The sequence below is a fragment of the Lytechinus variegatus genome, chromosome 11 (genome assembly GCF_018143015.1).
Source record: "Lytechinus variegatus isolate NC3 chromosome 11, Lvar_3.0, whole genome shotgun sequence".
NCBI classification, from domain to species: Eukaryota; Metazoa; Echinodermata; class Echinoidea; order Temnopleuroida; family Toxopneustidae; genus Lytechinus; species Lytechinus variegatus.
The window spans coordinates 5827607-5841309 of NC_054750.1; the positions used below are offsets into that span (position 1 = coordinate 5827607).

At 34.1% G+C, this 13703-nt stretch overlaps 1 protein-coding gene across 1 annotated transcript; it reads right to left on the minus strand.

Annotated features, from left to right (window-relative positions):
- Positions 1 to 2754: 2754 nt before the first annotated feature.
- LOC121424465 (glutaredoxin-1-like) lies at positions 2755 to 5699 on the minus strand. Its single transcript, XM_041620160.1, has 3 exons — positions 5556 to 5699; positions 4044 to 4202; positions 2755 to 3522 (listed from the first exon to the last, which is right to left on the minus strand). Exons 1-3 carry the CDS (start codon positions 5595 to 5597, stop codon positions 3412 to 3414), a joined length of 312 nt encoding a protein of 103 aa, XP_041476094.1. The 5' UTR covers positions 5598 to 5699; the 3' UTR covers positions 2755 to 3411.
- Between the last annotated feature and the right edge of the window lie 8004 nt (positions 5700 to 13703).

A 13703-nucleotide genomic window follows, 5' to 3' on the forward strand; every position in this document is an offset into this window, starting at 1 on the left:
TGGTTCCTTCATTTCCATACCACCAAGGAGGTGCTTAAAAACTGTTTTGTGAAATTCAACGAAATTTTATGACTCTTTATTTTAGTGGATTTTGATACTTGTTTCTTCTTCTTTTCTATATCTCTCATTATTCAAATTAACTTTTTGTTGTGGATTTCAGTCTTAAATCCTACTAGATCTCTCCTTTTATTGTCTTAATTAGAATATCAACGATTAACATGTTCAAAATGTGGGTTGTTTCGGAATGTAGAATACAGAAATAACTGCAGGATTTTTTTTTAATGTAGACAAAAAGTAATGTGAATCCTCTTTATCTCCTCCCCTACCCCCCCCCCCCCTCTCCGTTCTCTGTTGATCTGGGGCCGATTGCACAAAAGGGTCTTTCCAAGGACCGTCTTTCGTGTCGCCCATTTTTTATGATACGCTATAAGCGGGGTGTTTCTGAAATTTATGATAAAGAATAAGATTTGTTAGCTTGCTTTTAATTCAAATTTTATACAATTTCATGATATATCATATCATTTCATAAACAAATATTCTGTTAATTTTAAAGGACGAATGAAATATGTTTGGAGATGATTTATTTAAAATGCGTATCACATGGCGCATCATAAAAGATGGGCGACACGAAAGACGGTCCTTGCAAAGACCCTTTCGTGCAATCGGCCCTTGGTGACTACGGAGGTTTTGAAATGAATTTCATCAAGCAAGGCCTATTATTTCTTCTTGTCTACAGAAGCAACTCGCACACCCCCACATATTTTTATTACTTATGATAATGCATAAATTCTTAGTTTAGTTTTTTTTTTCTTCTGGGATTTACTGTATGCAAATTTTATAAATGGGGATCCTTGATATTCAATTACAATTTAACATTTCAAAGGCCTAGATTTACTCTAAACATTTGTATTCTCTGAGTTGTTTCATAACTCAAAAAATAAGATTACATTGATTTTGTTTATATTTTGGGGAAATATGCAAAAATAGGAATTGTTGCCAATCGAGCAGTAGCTCGGTTCTAGTGTTAGTGATTACCAGAAATAAGGGATGATTATGAAGTCTAATATTTGCCTGATTAAACTAAACTCAATTTTTGCGACTTTGCCTAATGGGCATCAGTGACGCAAAACTGCTACTGCTACAATTACTACAACTACTACTACTACTGCAGCTTGCAGCTACTACTACTGCAGCTACTACTACTACCACTACTACTAATACTACAACTACTACTACTAATAATAATGATAATAATGATGATAATAATAACAACAATAATAATAAGTATGTTTGATTTCTTTACAAAAAAAAAACAATCTTCAAAACAATTAGTATGAATGAAAATCATGCACAGTGATCTGACAAAGACACACAGGACAATTGACACAAACATGATTTTCATTTCCATTTTTAGAGTTAGATACTATTTATTGGAATAAGGAAACAACATGTCAAGAAAATATACTGTTACCTATAGAAATATATCTACACATCCCTGCATTTGACATAATATATATATGTATTCAAATTTCTATATAATTTGAGACCTCATAATGAAATTATGAAACAGAGTGAAATATTGAATGAATTGAATTTTCTTGATTTTGAAGAAAAAAGTTAGATTAGACAATGAAAAGCTGACCAAACTATAATATGTGAAACATTCTAATCTAAAGACTGCAGAAATGTGTAAACCAATTTAACATTTCATTAATACAGAACACTAAAAAAATCAATTACAATTAATGTAATGATCAAAGTAAAATGATTGCACATTGTACCACAATACAAAGCATCATTTCTTTGGCATTAATAGGGTGATATACATGTACTTGTAATGCATGTTGGTAACTTTAGTTGAATAACATGAACCTTCTAGTCTACAGGAACAGACCCAGATTGAAACTTTGAACAAGGGGGTTTTCACACAAGACTAGCACGTATAAAATTTGTTGAGAGGGCCTTTTGTAGTGCTCCTCTGAATTCAATAAAATGTCAACAAATGTGAATCAAACTTCACTTTCATTTTCTCAACTATATGTATGTCTTTTCTTACAACAAAAGTGGGTAGACAATTGATTTATCTCAGCCCAGGTGTACATCTGATCAAGTAAAACACACTGATGAAATGATATTGGGATAAATAAAGCACCAAAAGTACAATTTGGCACAAAAACATTATATTGTGCTCTTTGTAATTTAGTTAATTGTACTCTGTCATACTCAAAAGGGAAGTATAATGGAAAGATATAATACATTTTTTTTAATTTTAAGGGGTTGTTTTTGACAAGCAAAATCTGGAGGTGAAAGGGGTAAATTTGCCAAACATATCATTATGGAGAAGAAACTATTGCTAACTTGCCTGGCAAAATGCATTTGAACATGAATGTAAATTGTAATATCAGTTTAAACTGTTAAAGTTATAAATTGGTACTACTGCATTTTGTGATGTCACCATTCTTGTACAGATATACACAATGTATGCCATAATAAATACAATATAACTTCTGCATATTTGTAAAATATATATATCAAACATGTACATGTATAAAATATTATATCCAAGAATATTATGTTTTTGTATCAGGATTCCATACCACAATAAATCAAACGAAATATGGACGAGTTGATGAATGCAAATGAAATAATAAATTAAACATTCAATTGTCAATTAGATCAATGACAAAACAATCATAAAACAAATTCAAGCAAACATGTGATTGTATATTCCTATATAAATTGTTGTGTACTGCAAAGGGAAAATATAACTCCAGTGACATAAGTAATAATTCTCTGAATAATCCTCTGTGCAGAAATTTTCTCAAACAACATAATGGCTATTCTCATTTGAAAGACTGCGATAATTTGACTAGCGAGCTTATCACAATATTTCCTCCTCTTGATTCACACTGGAGCAAAACATCGCAATCTTTCTGTACCCATAAAAACATTGCGGTCTTTTCGACAAATTTTTGTCCATAAGACTTACTGATACAATTCTTACCGATGTATGCGTATTGCAGAGTCTGATATAGTGAGACTGGATTCACTATGTAGAGAGTTCGGAGTCTAGTCTTCACTTTAGACATAGTACAACTGGTTAGAGTCAAATTTGAGTCAGTGCTTGCATACAAATTTCATGTTACAAGGAATGGCATTTGATAAAAAGGGAACTTTTACTGATCTCCAATCATGGAAGGTGGATAAAAAAGAAAAAAATTGTACTACGCTATCTATAAATATAATGCTAGATAAATAACACATAATATCACACACCAGTAGAGAGAGGTTGATGAATGCCAAACTGGGGGGCTTTTCATGAATCAATCTGTCAGTGAATCTCATTGACAACTGTTATAAGCTACTCAGATCCTTGGATTTCATTGGTTGAGAGCTTTACTCTAAGGCACCTTACATTGCACCAGTGTCTTTGAGCATCTTGGTCAGTTTCCCTTGGTCCTGCAAAGCCTTGGTTTCAGAGCCTCCACCAATGCACTTCCCGCCAATGAACACACGTGGTACCTGGTAAAATGGCACAAAAATAGAAAATGTGATTATATGCAAAATATTAAGAGTAGGGCCGATAATAGAAGATTGGAATATGAACATACTTGTATTTGGATATCAATTCACTGTAGAAAGTACCGAGGATATTGAGTTATTTATTTGCCCTTTTTTACCCAGGTTATCCTGTTCAGTGATTGAAACCAGGGAGCTGAACATACATGTATACATAGGACAATCATAAGGACATATATGTGAAATTGACATTACAACATTACAATTACAAGAGAGTGAATATTGCAGATTATCATCTCAAAATTCTAAGAGCCGTCAGCTGATGGCCCTATCAATGAAGTCTATGAGGGATTCTCTATGAGGCTGCAAGGAATATGAAAGCTTTTAGGAAGACTGTTGTTAATACATTCATATTTCAAATTTACTGAGGAATTAAGAAGTTCAATTGAAAAAATGTTATAAAGACCTTTTCTGTTTAGTACAGTCTAACTCCTACATTATTTTTTTTAAGGTGAGATGCTTACCGATCGAGCTTTTGTCAGTTTCAGCAAGTAATCCTGAATTTGATCACACATGGAATGGTTTTCCAACTCGATCACTTTGTAATTCTTCAGTCCAGCACTATTCAGGGCAGACTTTGCCATCTTGCAGTAAGGACAATATGTCTTGGAAAACATGACAACCTACATGACAAAAATAAAATAAGGAACATGTTTGATTTAGCACAAACATTGAAAGCTATGTTTCTAATTCTAAAAGTTTTTACCTCATTGAATAAGAGATGCTCCTGCAGCCACATTGGCTATGTTCAATCTAATGCATTAATTTCTTAAAGATAAATGAAAGTAGTTGCAGTAAACACCGATTTCAGGAGAAAGTCTGTAAAACCAGAATATCATCCAGGATCTAGATATGGGACAGTTACGTAAACTGAACTTTGTGAAATCTCGAAATCTACGCTGAAAAATGTGCACACTGAAGATCGCGCGATTTGCGTGCTGTCACCAAGCGGAAGACAAAGAAATCAAGATGGCGACATAAACACGGCCGTAAGCTCTTCCCATCTTTTCATAATAAATTTCCATCTTTTTTTATTGAATTCTCTTTAAAAATGAAATCAATATTGCAGAAATGTTGGAAATGAAGTTGGACACCATGTACATAATTTAGGGCTAGTTCTTTTAGAGGGAAAGTAGAATTCTCGAGGGCAAAAGTTTCTGGTTTTGTACGCGTACGAGGGGGAATATAGGTAGGGGTCCCAGGCGTCAATGGGGAGTGACCATACCTACGCTACAGTATGTGACCACTCATTCAATGAACAAGGTTATGATATAACCTTGTTCTCAGTTATATCTCCATGTGTGGCAAAATAAGGGTGGTAATGTTTGGCTAATTTTCTCTTTTTCTTTGGGGCAAATGCTTGATTTTTTTACACTGACAATTTCCACTACACCTATTATTCTTACAACTTAGCTCTTATTTAAATTTGATTCTTTGAATTATTTTTTTCTTAATTAAAAATAGAGATCAAAAAATGAAAATTTTCTTGCCATATTACTTTTCACCAGTAGAGGGCGTACACAAAAATATGCCCAAAATTCAAGTTTTTGAGCGCTCTGGTGAATACAAAAAATTATTCCCAAGTTACTAATGAAAAATAAATTGCAACTGTATGGAAATTAGTAGTTTTGGTCACAAAAGTGATATTTAAATGATTTTTTAAAGTGTGTGCCCTGTACAACATTGGCATGCCATAGTCCTACCTGTAGATTCCCCACAGGCAGGGTGGTAGCAGTGAACAAGTGTATACGACTTTCACTCTCCAGACGCCTCCAGGCTAGCCCAGGCCAGCGCAGCCGCCGCGTTTGGTTGCCAATGACAATACCGTACCGTAGTGCATTTACGGCGAAGCCAAGGCCGTGGCTCTGTCCCTGGCCTCTGCTTGCTGGGGGCCGTGAAGCCAGAGCTTTAAAGAAATTATAAAAAAATATGGAAATTAAACTAAATTAATATAGAAATGCGAGATTATAACTCACCTTGTTGTCACGAATCGCAGCATCTACAAAAGCTTGTGCCATGTTTATTATAGATGAATAACTGTTCCAGCTCTCGGGCCCCTAAATTCTGCTGATCTGAAAATCTCTGCTCATGTATTGTGTATGGAATGCCAAAAAGTATGGAACTTGATTCCACTTCAAGCAAGCAGGGGCGCAAAACAAGGGGCAGTATTCTGAGAAGCAATAAAATTTATTTTTGACAAAACATATGCACATCATGGTGGGTATGCAAATGAGAGCACATACACTACACGCTCACTTTTTTATTTATTATTTTTCACAAACTATGAGATATTTTGATTTATCTCCTCTTTGATTTGAGAATTGCTCGATCGTCAAATGTACAAAATTTTCGATCGTGAAGTGTCACAAATCTTATCACAATATTTTTGTTCAACCAAGTCCAGACATAATCAACAACATTATCATATTCACTACCACAACATAGCAACATTATAATCACCAACATAGACTGCCTTCATCACCGATTGCCACCACCATTAAAAAGACCATAACCACTACCGCAAATACTGTTTGGGACTGTTTACAGTAGCAACATTGCATCATCCCATCATTATCATCATCAATATCTAAATATTGTTATCATCCTTACCATTGTACTTAATAAACATTTTTGTCGTCATTCTCATTACAAAAAACCACCACCATCATCATCATCACCATCACAATCAACAATGATCATCACCACCAACATCATCAGTATCAAGACCATCATCATCACCTTCATCACCATCTTCATAATTTTCATCACCAACATCATTATCACCATCGTCACCATCATCACCACCAACATCATCTTCATCACCATCATCTTCGTCATCACTATCATCACCATCATCACTATCTTCACCACCATGATCACCGTCATCATTACCACCATCACCAGCATCTCCATCATCACCACCACCGTCACCATCAAACTTACAATTGTTCGCATTATCATACCGCTACCACAATCACTCAACATCACCTTCATCATAGACTACTATCATCAACAATTTCAGCACCATAGCATTACCCCCATCATTATCAGGGGTCCGGACAGCCCGACCACCAGACAGCCCGACCCTGGACAGCCCGACCCGCTGCCCTGGACAACTCGTCCCGGTCGAGTTGTCCAGGGTTGGCTCTGAATCGGACAACTCGACCACTTGAATTCTTATTTAAAAATACTTTTGAAGTAAAGTTTGATATCTTATTTCATTAAATTTTGAAGAAGAATTCAAGTGGTCGAGTTGTCCGATTCAGAGCCAACCCTGGACAACTCGACCGGGACGAGTTGTCCAGGGCAGCGGGTCGGGCTGTCCAGGGTCGGGCTGTCCGGTGGTCGGGCTGTCCCGGAACCCATTATCATTCTCACTGTCATGATCATATATTATATTCATAATCCTCATCACCATCAAAGCTTGAAATATGTGTAAATACTATTTTAAATCCCATCTTTGGTTTTGGCGAATCTCCCAAAAGATTGTCACTATTCATTTTCATTACTAGATCATATTATCACCCTGAAGAAAAGTTTGTTGTAAAAATAGCAGAAAAAATAATTACACAAATTGGTAAAGGTTTGAGGAAAATCCATAAAGTTTTAAAAAATCCAAGGTTTAAGAAAGTCATGAGAAATTCATATTTTGGATTTGTGATGTCATAAACAAGCAGCTGCCCCATGTGTTGTGTAGTATAAAATGTAAGCCATAAATTGATTTTTGTTTTCGTTTTAAGTTACAGGTGTGAAATGAATCGTCTATTGATATACTGAAGGTGCAGTAAAAACCATTTTCAATTTTCTGAGAAAATGACATTTCACTGATTTCTTACCATTTTTAGTTGCTCGCATATGATGTCACAAATCAAATAATTGAAATTCTAATAACTTTCTTATTCTTTGATGAATTTTGCTCAAACCTTCGGCAATATTTTATAACAATTTTTCTACTATTTTTATAATAAAGTTTTTGTCAAGCTTAACTTCTCCTTCAAACTGATATGGTGTGAAAAATGTGTTTTATTAGATAATTTAATCAATTTTACATCAAAACTAAATTCCATTGGGTATTGGATGCCCAATCAAAAACAGATATCTGGGTATTTTTGTCTTGTTTATAAAACACCTTCTCTAGGATGGAATGGGCTGAAAAAATTCCAGGATATAATCTGTCAGTAGCTTTCTAATATCCAATTATTAAATATGTCAAGTAGGTCCTCAAATTGCTATTTTAAATTTAAAAAAATCAAACAATTACTGAGAAAGGGCACTACATCAGAATTTCAATCCTAATGGTCGGGAAAAATACAATATTTAAAGTCTGTTTGAATGCATTCAATGACTACCACGCTTTTGGAATATTGTAATGTTCGATGATACTCAAATATAATTCATATTACTGACTCTTTAACAAAGCCAAAAGACTGGCTTTAAATAACTTCACATTATTGAACCAACCTACACCATTAATTCAAACAGAATGAAGGCTGCTTAGTAGATTCATTTCACTGTTGTACAAATATCAGAATCAATTTACTTTGTCAAATTCATCACAAATAAGTGGCAGTCAGTTCAAACATTCACTCAGTGAATTCATTATAGTTCAAATATCCATTTACAATCTAATATTATGCATCATATCAGTTTAAGTTTTAATCTTAAGCCAATTTTGTAAACATTTATCCTTCAAAAAAAAATGGTAACCATATTAACAGTTAAGTACACAATTTTAAATGAAACAAAATGACTAAAACAAACAAATACAGTACACATGAATATTTTTCTTTCATTGTTCCACAAGTAAGGTGATATTAACAAATTGATGGTAAAAAGATACAATAAACTGCAAATACCACATTATGGATATGACTCTATGGTTGTCTTGCACCCGGGGGGGCCACTTCCATTCACGAGTGGATACCATGCGCGACCATGGGGTCTCGAAAAGCACCCTAAACACGTAATTTCCATATTCTGAAAATGCACCCCTTAACAAGTATTGGCGTGTGAAACCCTACCCTTAACAAGTATTGGAAACAAAACGATACTCTTATTCCCTGAAATGAACCCCTAAACAAGTACAGGAATGTTTTATTGTTACGGGTCCTTTGGTTGTCGGCTTTACCTTTTTGGTTTAGTACGACCCCAACTTCTACACCTCGCGCAAATACGACTCTAAACACGTAGTGTTGGGGCAAAAAGGACATCCTTTATAAAACATTTTAATTTTGTTTTATCATCCCCGCAAATTCGACCCTAAACACGTAATTTTCCTAGCGTAATAGATACCCTTTTTTCATTATTTTTGTGTTTTTGACACCCTTTTCACGTTACGTACGTAACGTGCCCTATCGTGAAAAGGACATCCTTTTTACGTGTTTTTTTGGTCGCGCATGGTATCCACTCGTCAATGTAAGTGGCCCCCCCCCCCCCCCCCCGGGGTCTTGCATCAACGTTTCTAAGTATATTCATAAAAGAGATATATTCCCATCATCAAGTGTTGATCATTTTCAAGTAAAGACTGTTTTATCAATTCTAGTAATATACAAGATAAAAAGAACTGAATGAATCATCATAATCAAGGCATACAATTAAAGTTAAATCAAGGTTTTCACACAAGATGGCTAATTAAGGCATGGTCACACTGCCCGAGTGTTGCTGGAGCGGTCGTGGAGCAGGGAGAAAAAAATAATTGCCGCTCGCTACCGTTCACCATTTTTTTTTTTTTTCATTTTTTTGGTTTTCGTTTTTTTTCCCGATTTTTTTCCCCAATTTTGTGAGCGAAATTCGGGCCTCTCTCCCTATCGCTCCACGACCGCTCCAACAACCCTCGGGTGGTGTGACCAGGCCTTTAAGTATGGTGGAGTGGAATGATTGTAATTCAAGGTGCAGATATAATGTCCACTTTGATACATTTCAATACGATTGATAATAAATTCAATTTGCTGTGTACACACAAGTAGTTCATGTTCAGAGCAAAATTTACAGTTCAGAATATAATAGGCCTAATTCGAATGATATCACTAACTTGTATAAAAGACAAGTAGATGATAAAATGCTGGTAAAAATGTTTAAAAACAACAATTTTAGGACATTCAAACACTTTGACATTTTGCTGTAAATAACATTTTATGGAATACCAACACCTATAATGATACATAAGCTTATTAACAGTCAAATTATCTAAGCTCTAACTTGTTATAACATAATCAACCCTAGCACATATTCTGAAGTTATTAAAATGCAGTTGACGAGGCTGCTTTAAAAAGTAATTTAAACCTACTCAAGAAAAGGCACATTATTCTGGGTCTGTTTCATCAAACTTGTTAACATAGTCACAACAAATGCTAGAAATTGATGACAAATTTGCTATTGACCAATCAAAGTGCAGAATTTCAATAGCTTCTAACGGTACCATCATGGTCCATGGGACATGTAATTGATAACAAGCTCTCTTAAAACGGGCCCCTGTTATTTAAAAAGGAAAGACTGTATAATGGCACTATGTGAATCACTTTATTAAAAAAAAAGGAAATACCCTAAAACAAAATTTGATTCTGATTACAACATAACAAGGAAGTAAATACATGTAAACTCCTACACTCTGAATTTCAAGGATTTGAAATTAATCAAGATCTTCCAGTGAAAAGAGACCAGTTGAATATTGGATTTATTTTCAATCTTAAGGATTAACTTTTAAATCTGAAAAGATATCACTTCAAATCTTTTAGCTCTACATCAAAATCCACAAGGTTTTACTTTTTAAATCCAATGGTCACTATTCACAGGAATCACACACGATCTTGATTTATTTATAAAAAGAAACCTTGTATGATGTCTTTCTGAAAAAAAAAAAATACAGGGAAATATGAGTAGGGAGAGCATGGAAGATACAAACTGGTAACAACATATCACAGACATTACTCGGCTCCTACATAACAATACCTGATGCATTATATCACAAAGCATGTCTATCTCTTGAGGAAAAAGTATATAACTCCACAATGAAGATAAATATCATAGGCCTGTATTCTGAACTCGGGTTTAAATCAAACTGTGGTTTAAAGCCTGTGTATAGCTTTGGTAAAGGGTCAATAATGTGATTGATAATCGAATATCATCTAATATGACAGTCTTACTGAAGCGTAGAGACCGTTAGATATTTTTCCAACTGCACTTCTCTGAGAAAATTTCAAATATTCAAATCTTGGATATATAGCACCCTCTCTTGGCGATGCTTGTTTTAAATTTAAAAAATGGGCATTCAAGCACTTATCTTATAAATTTAGTGATTAGATATCCAAAAGTTACAGACAAAGAACATATCTTGAAAGTTTCGGCCCATTCCATGATTTGGAATAGGATTTAATTGAAAGACAAAAACACACAGATATTTTAATTTGATCGGGTGACCTGATCAAGTTAAATTTCCATGTAAAATCGCAAAATTTATCCTGTAAAACACATTTTCATTTCATATCCTCCACATCATAACTGTTATAGGGCATATCCATTCATATTAGCTAGCAATGAATTGGAATAGTGATAGGTGCATTTCGGTGGATTTACCAAAACTATACACAAGCTTTAAAGTTGTGGTATAACTATGGAGAGCCAATCGGGGCACAACTCCCTAACAGCACACATCCAATCTATTAACTCAAATGACACTCAAATTGATCGTAAATGTCTGGGAATGATAAATTAAGTATTTTTATGTATTTTTCTTCATTATGAAAGCAAAATATTAAACATAAGAAATCTACAATGGAAACAATTTTTGAATATTTGGCTTCCCATAATTTTAGTAGAGTTAGACCATGGTCTAAATTAAACCCAGCTTCAGAATACATTTCTTCTTTACCACTTTCCACAACTACCTGTGATCTTGAGAGAGAGAGAGAGGGAGAGAGGGAGAGAGAGAGGGGGGGGGGGGGGGGGGGAGAAATGTACATGGAGATACATGCAGTGGTACAAGTAGAGTATATAGACTAGATTCATTATAATCATTTCATGTGTCTACGTGTCAGTGGCATATCATTTTTTTTATAGACCCACAATAAACTAGATAATTAACGAAAATCCCTAATTATAAAAGCCTCAAGCACAGAATGTTTATCTAGGAATAGCTTTGGCAAATAAAAGAAGAGAGACAAAGACAAGAAAATGTTGTTATGATAATACCAATACTTTTTGTGAGTGCTCAAATCATTTGCTCATGCTAATGCTATTTAGAAGTATTTACATTTGCTAGTAATATCATTTGCAAGTTGTAACACCATTTGCAGGTGCTATTCATTTGAAGTGTAAACAGCATATGCTGTTAATACCATTGGCGGGTGCTAACACCTTTTGTGAGTGCTGATATTATGAGTGCTAACACCTTTTGCCTGCATGCGTAGTTAATGATTGTCGAGATACAACATTCATAAAACAATATTGAATAGAAGTGTCAAAAGCAATATAATCCTTTTTTGTGAAAATAAGGCATTTTGCAAGAAGGTAAACTAAATGTAATTGTGAGGATTTGCTTTTATTTTATCACATAAAGAGGTTTCTTTTTAAAAAGAAACTTGCTCATCTTTTTAAAGATGGACCTTGCCTTTTCTTCACAATTAAATATTCCTTGCGTTTGTGGGCCTAAGAAAAGTGATCATTCATTTATAGAGTTTAACGATTCACTGCACTACTGAATTTTTTCCAAAGACATGATTTTCAGTGGGATTTTTTTTTGCACCAGATGAGAGCAAAGTCTCTCCTAATCAATAACATTTATTTCAAACTGAAATGATCTGGGGGGTGTTTCACAAAGATTTACGTTATGAAAGGCTTGACCGCATTGGTCACATCGTGCCATGAGGACGCGCTCTACCGCGTATCTATCAATAAGATTGCACGTTGCATATCATGTACGCGTCGGCATTTAAGTGCGACTTAAGTCATACTTAAATCTTTGTGAAACACCCCCTGGATTCATTTACATCAGAAAGGATATGCATTACAAGATTATTTGACAACTATATCTTATGTATATACATATTCTTCACAAGTTTGCTCTATGCAAGGGAAATAATGAGGGCTCCATGAGATAATTGAAAAAATATTTCTGTTACCATACAAGAAAAATTATAAGTACATGTAGTCACTCTTTGCAAAGGTGGACTCATAAACTTCGTGACATAAAAAGTACATACTGTATTCTAATTTCACATGCAAACATATGTTTAGAACATTATTAGTTTTTTTACTTGAAGGATTCTACAAGAAACTCCAGTAATGGAAAAATTGATTTTGTAATACAGAAGTTGTAGAAGACCAACATATAATGTACACATTCATAAACTTTAAAAATATCAGTAATGCTGCACATGAGGGAAAGCATAATCCTAAATAGAATAAAAACATATCCTACGACTAAGATACAAATTTGGAGAGGTGGAAAGGATATTATTAATATACCTACATTAATGAGTTACTATCTGATTCATAAAAAACTTCCATGATTTGACACTTCAGCTATATTTACAATAGAAAATCATGTAAAAGATCTATATCACGACTTTGAATAATATTTACATCAATAATTACACATTTGACTAAATGTATATACAGTATAAGATGGAGAGGATGCATGATAAATAAAAAAAAACTCACTGATACTCGCAAAATCATATCAAATGATTTGTTGTTGTTGTTTAAGAATTCTTAAGGTATAATAAAAGCTCAGTTTTAAAAATCCCAAAATATCAATTATAAGAAGTTTTTTAAACAAAAATTGACAAATCATGGATTTTGAAATTTATTACAGAATAAATGAAGCTTAAAATAGGTGTATAGGTCTGAATCTGAATATCACTGTATACGTAACATGCCTGCAACAGGTGTCATTAATATTTTCATTGAAAACTTTAAATAATGCTAGTAGATAGTTCTGAATAAATGGTTACCGTTAGAGCAGAGGTAATGTTAACTGTATGACATAACTGACACTTACAAATGAGATACATCCGGAAATTTCACCACATTTCACATAATTCTTCATGTTGACAAAACTACTCCAGTCTAATTGAAAACTTGGGGTAAAAAAAAGGAAAGGTTAAAAGGCAATCCAGTCTTGCTCT

What these genes read in the sequence shown, in the direction of transcription:
- LOC121424465 (XM_041620160.1), bottom strand. Translation starts at nt 5,597, where the DNA reads ATGGCACAAGCTTTTGTAGATGCTGCGATTCGTGACAACAAG. An exon ending in CTGCGATTCGTGACAACAAG is followed by an intron (nt 4,203 to 5,555) that starts GTGAGTTATAAT and finishes TTTGTCATGTAG; the next exon opens with GTTGTCATGTTTTCCAAGAC. An exon ending in AACTGACAAAAGCTCGATCG is followed by an intron (nt 3,523 to 4,043) that starts GTAAGCATCTCA and finishes CCATTTTACCAG; the next exon opens with GTACCACGTGTGTTCATTGG.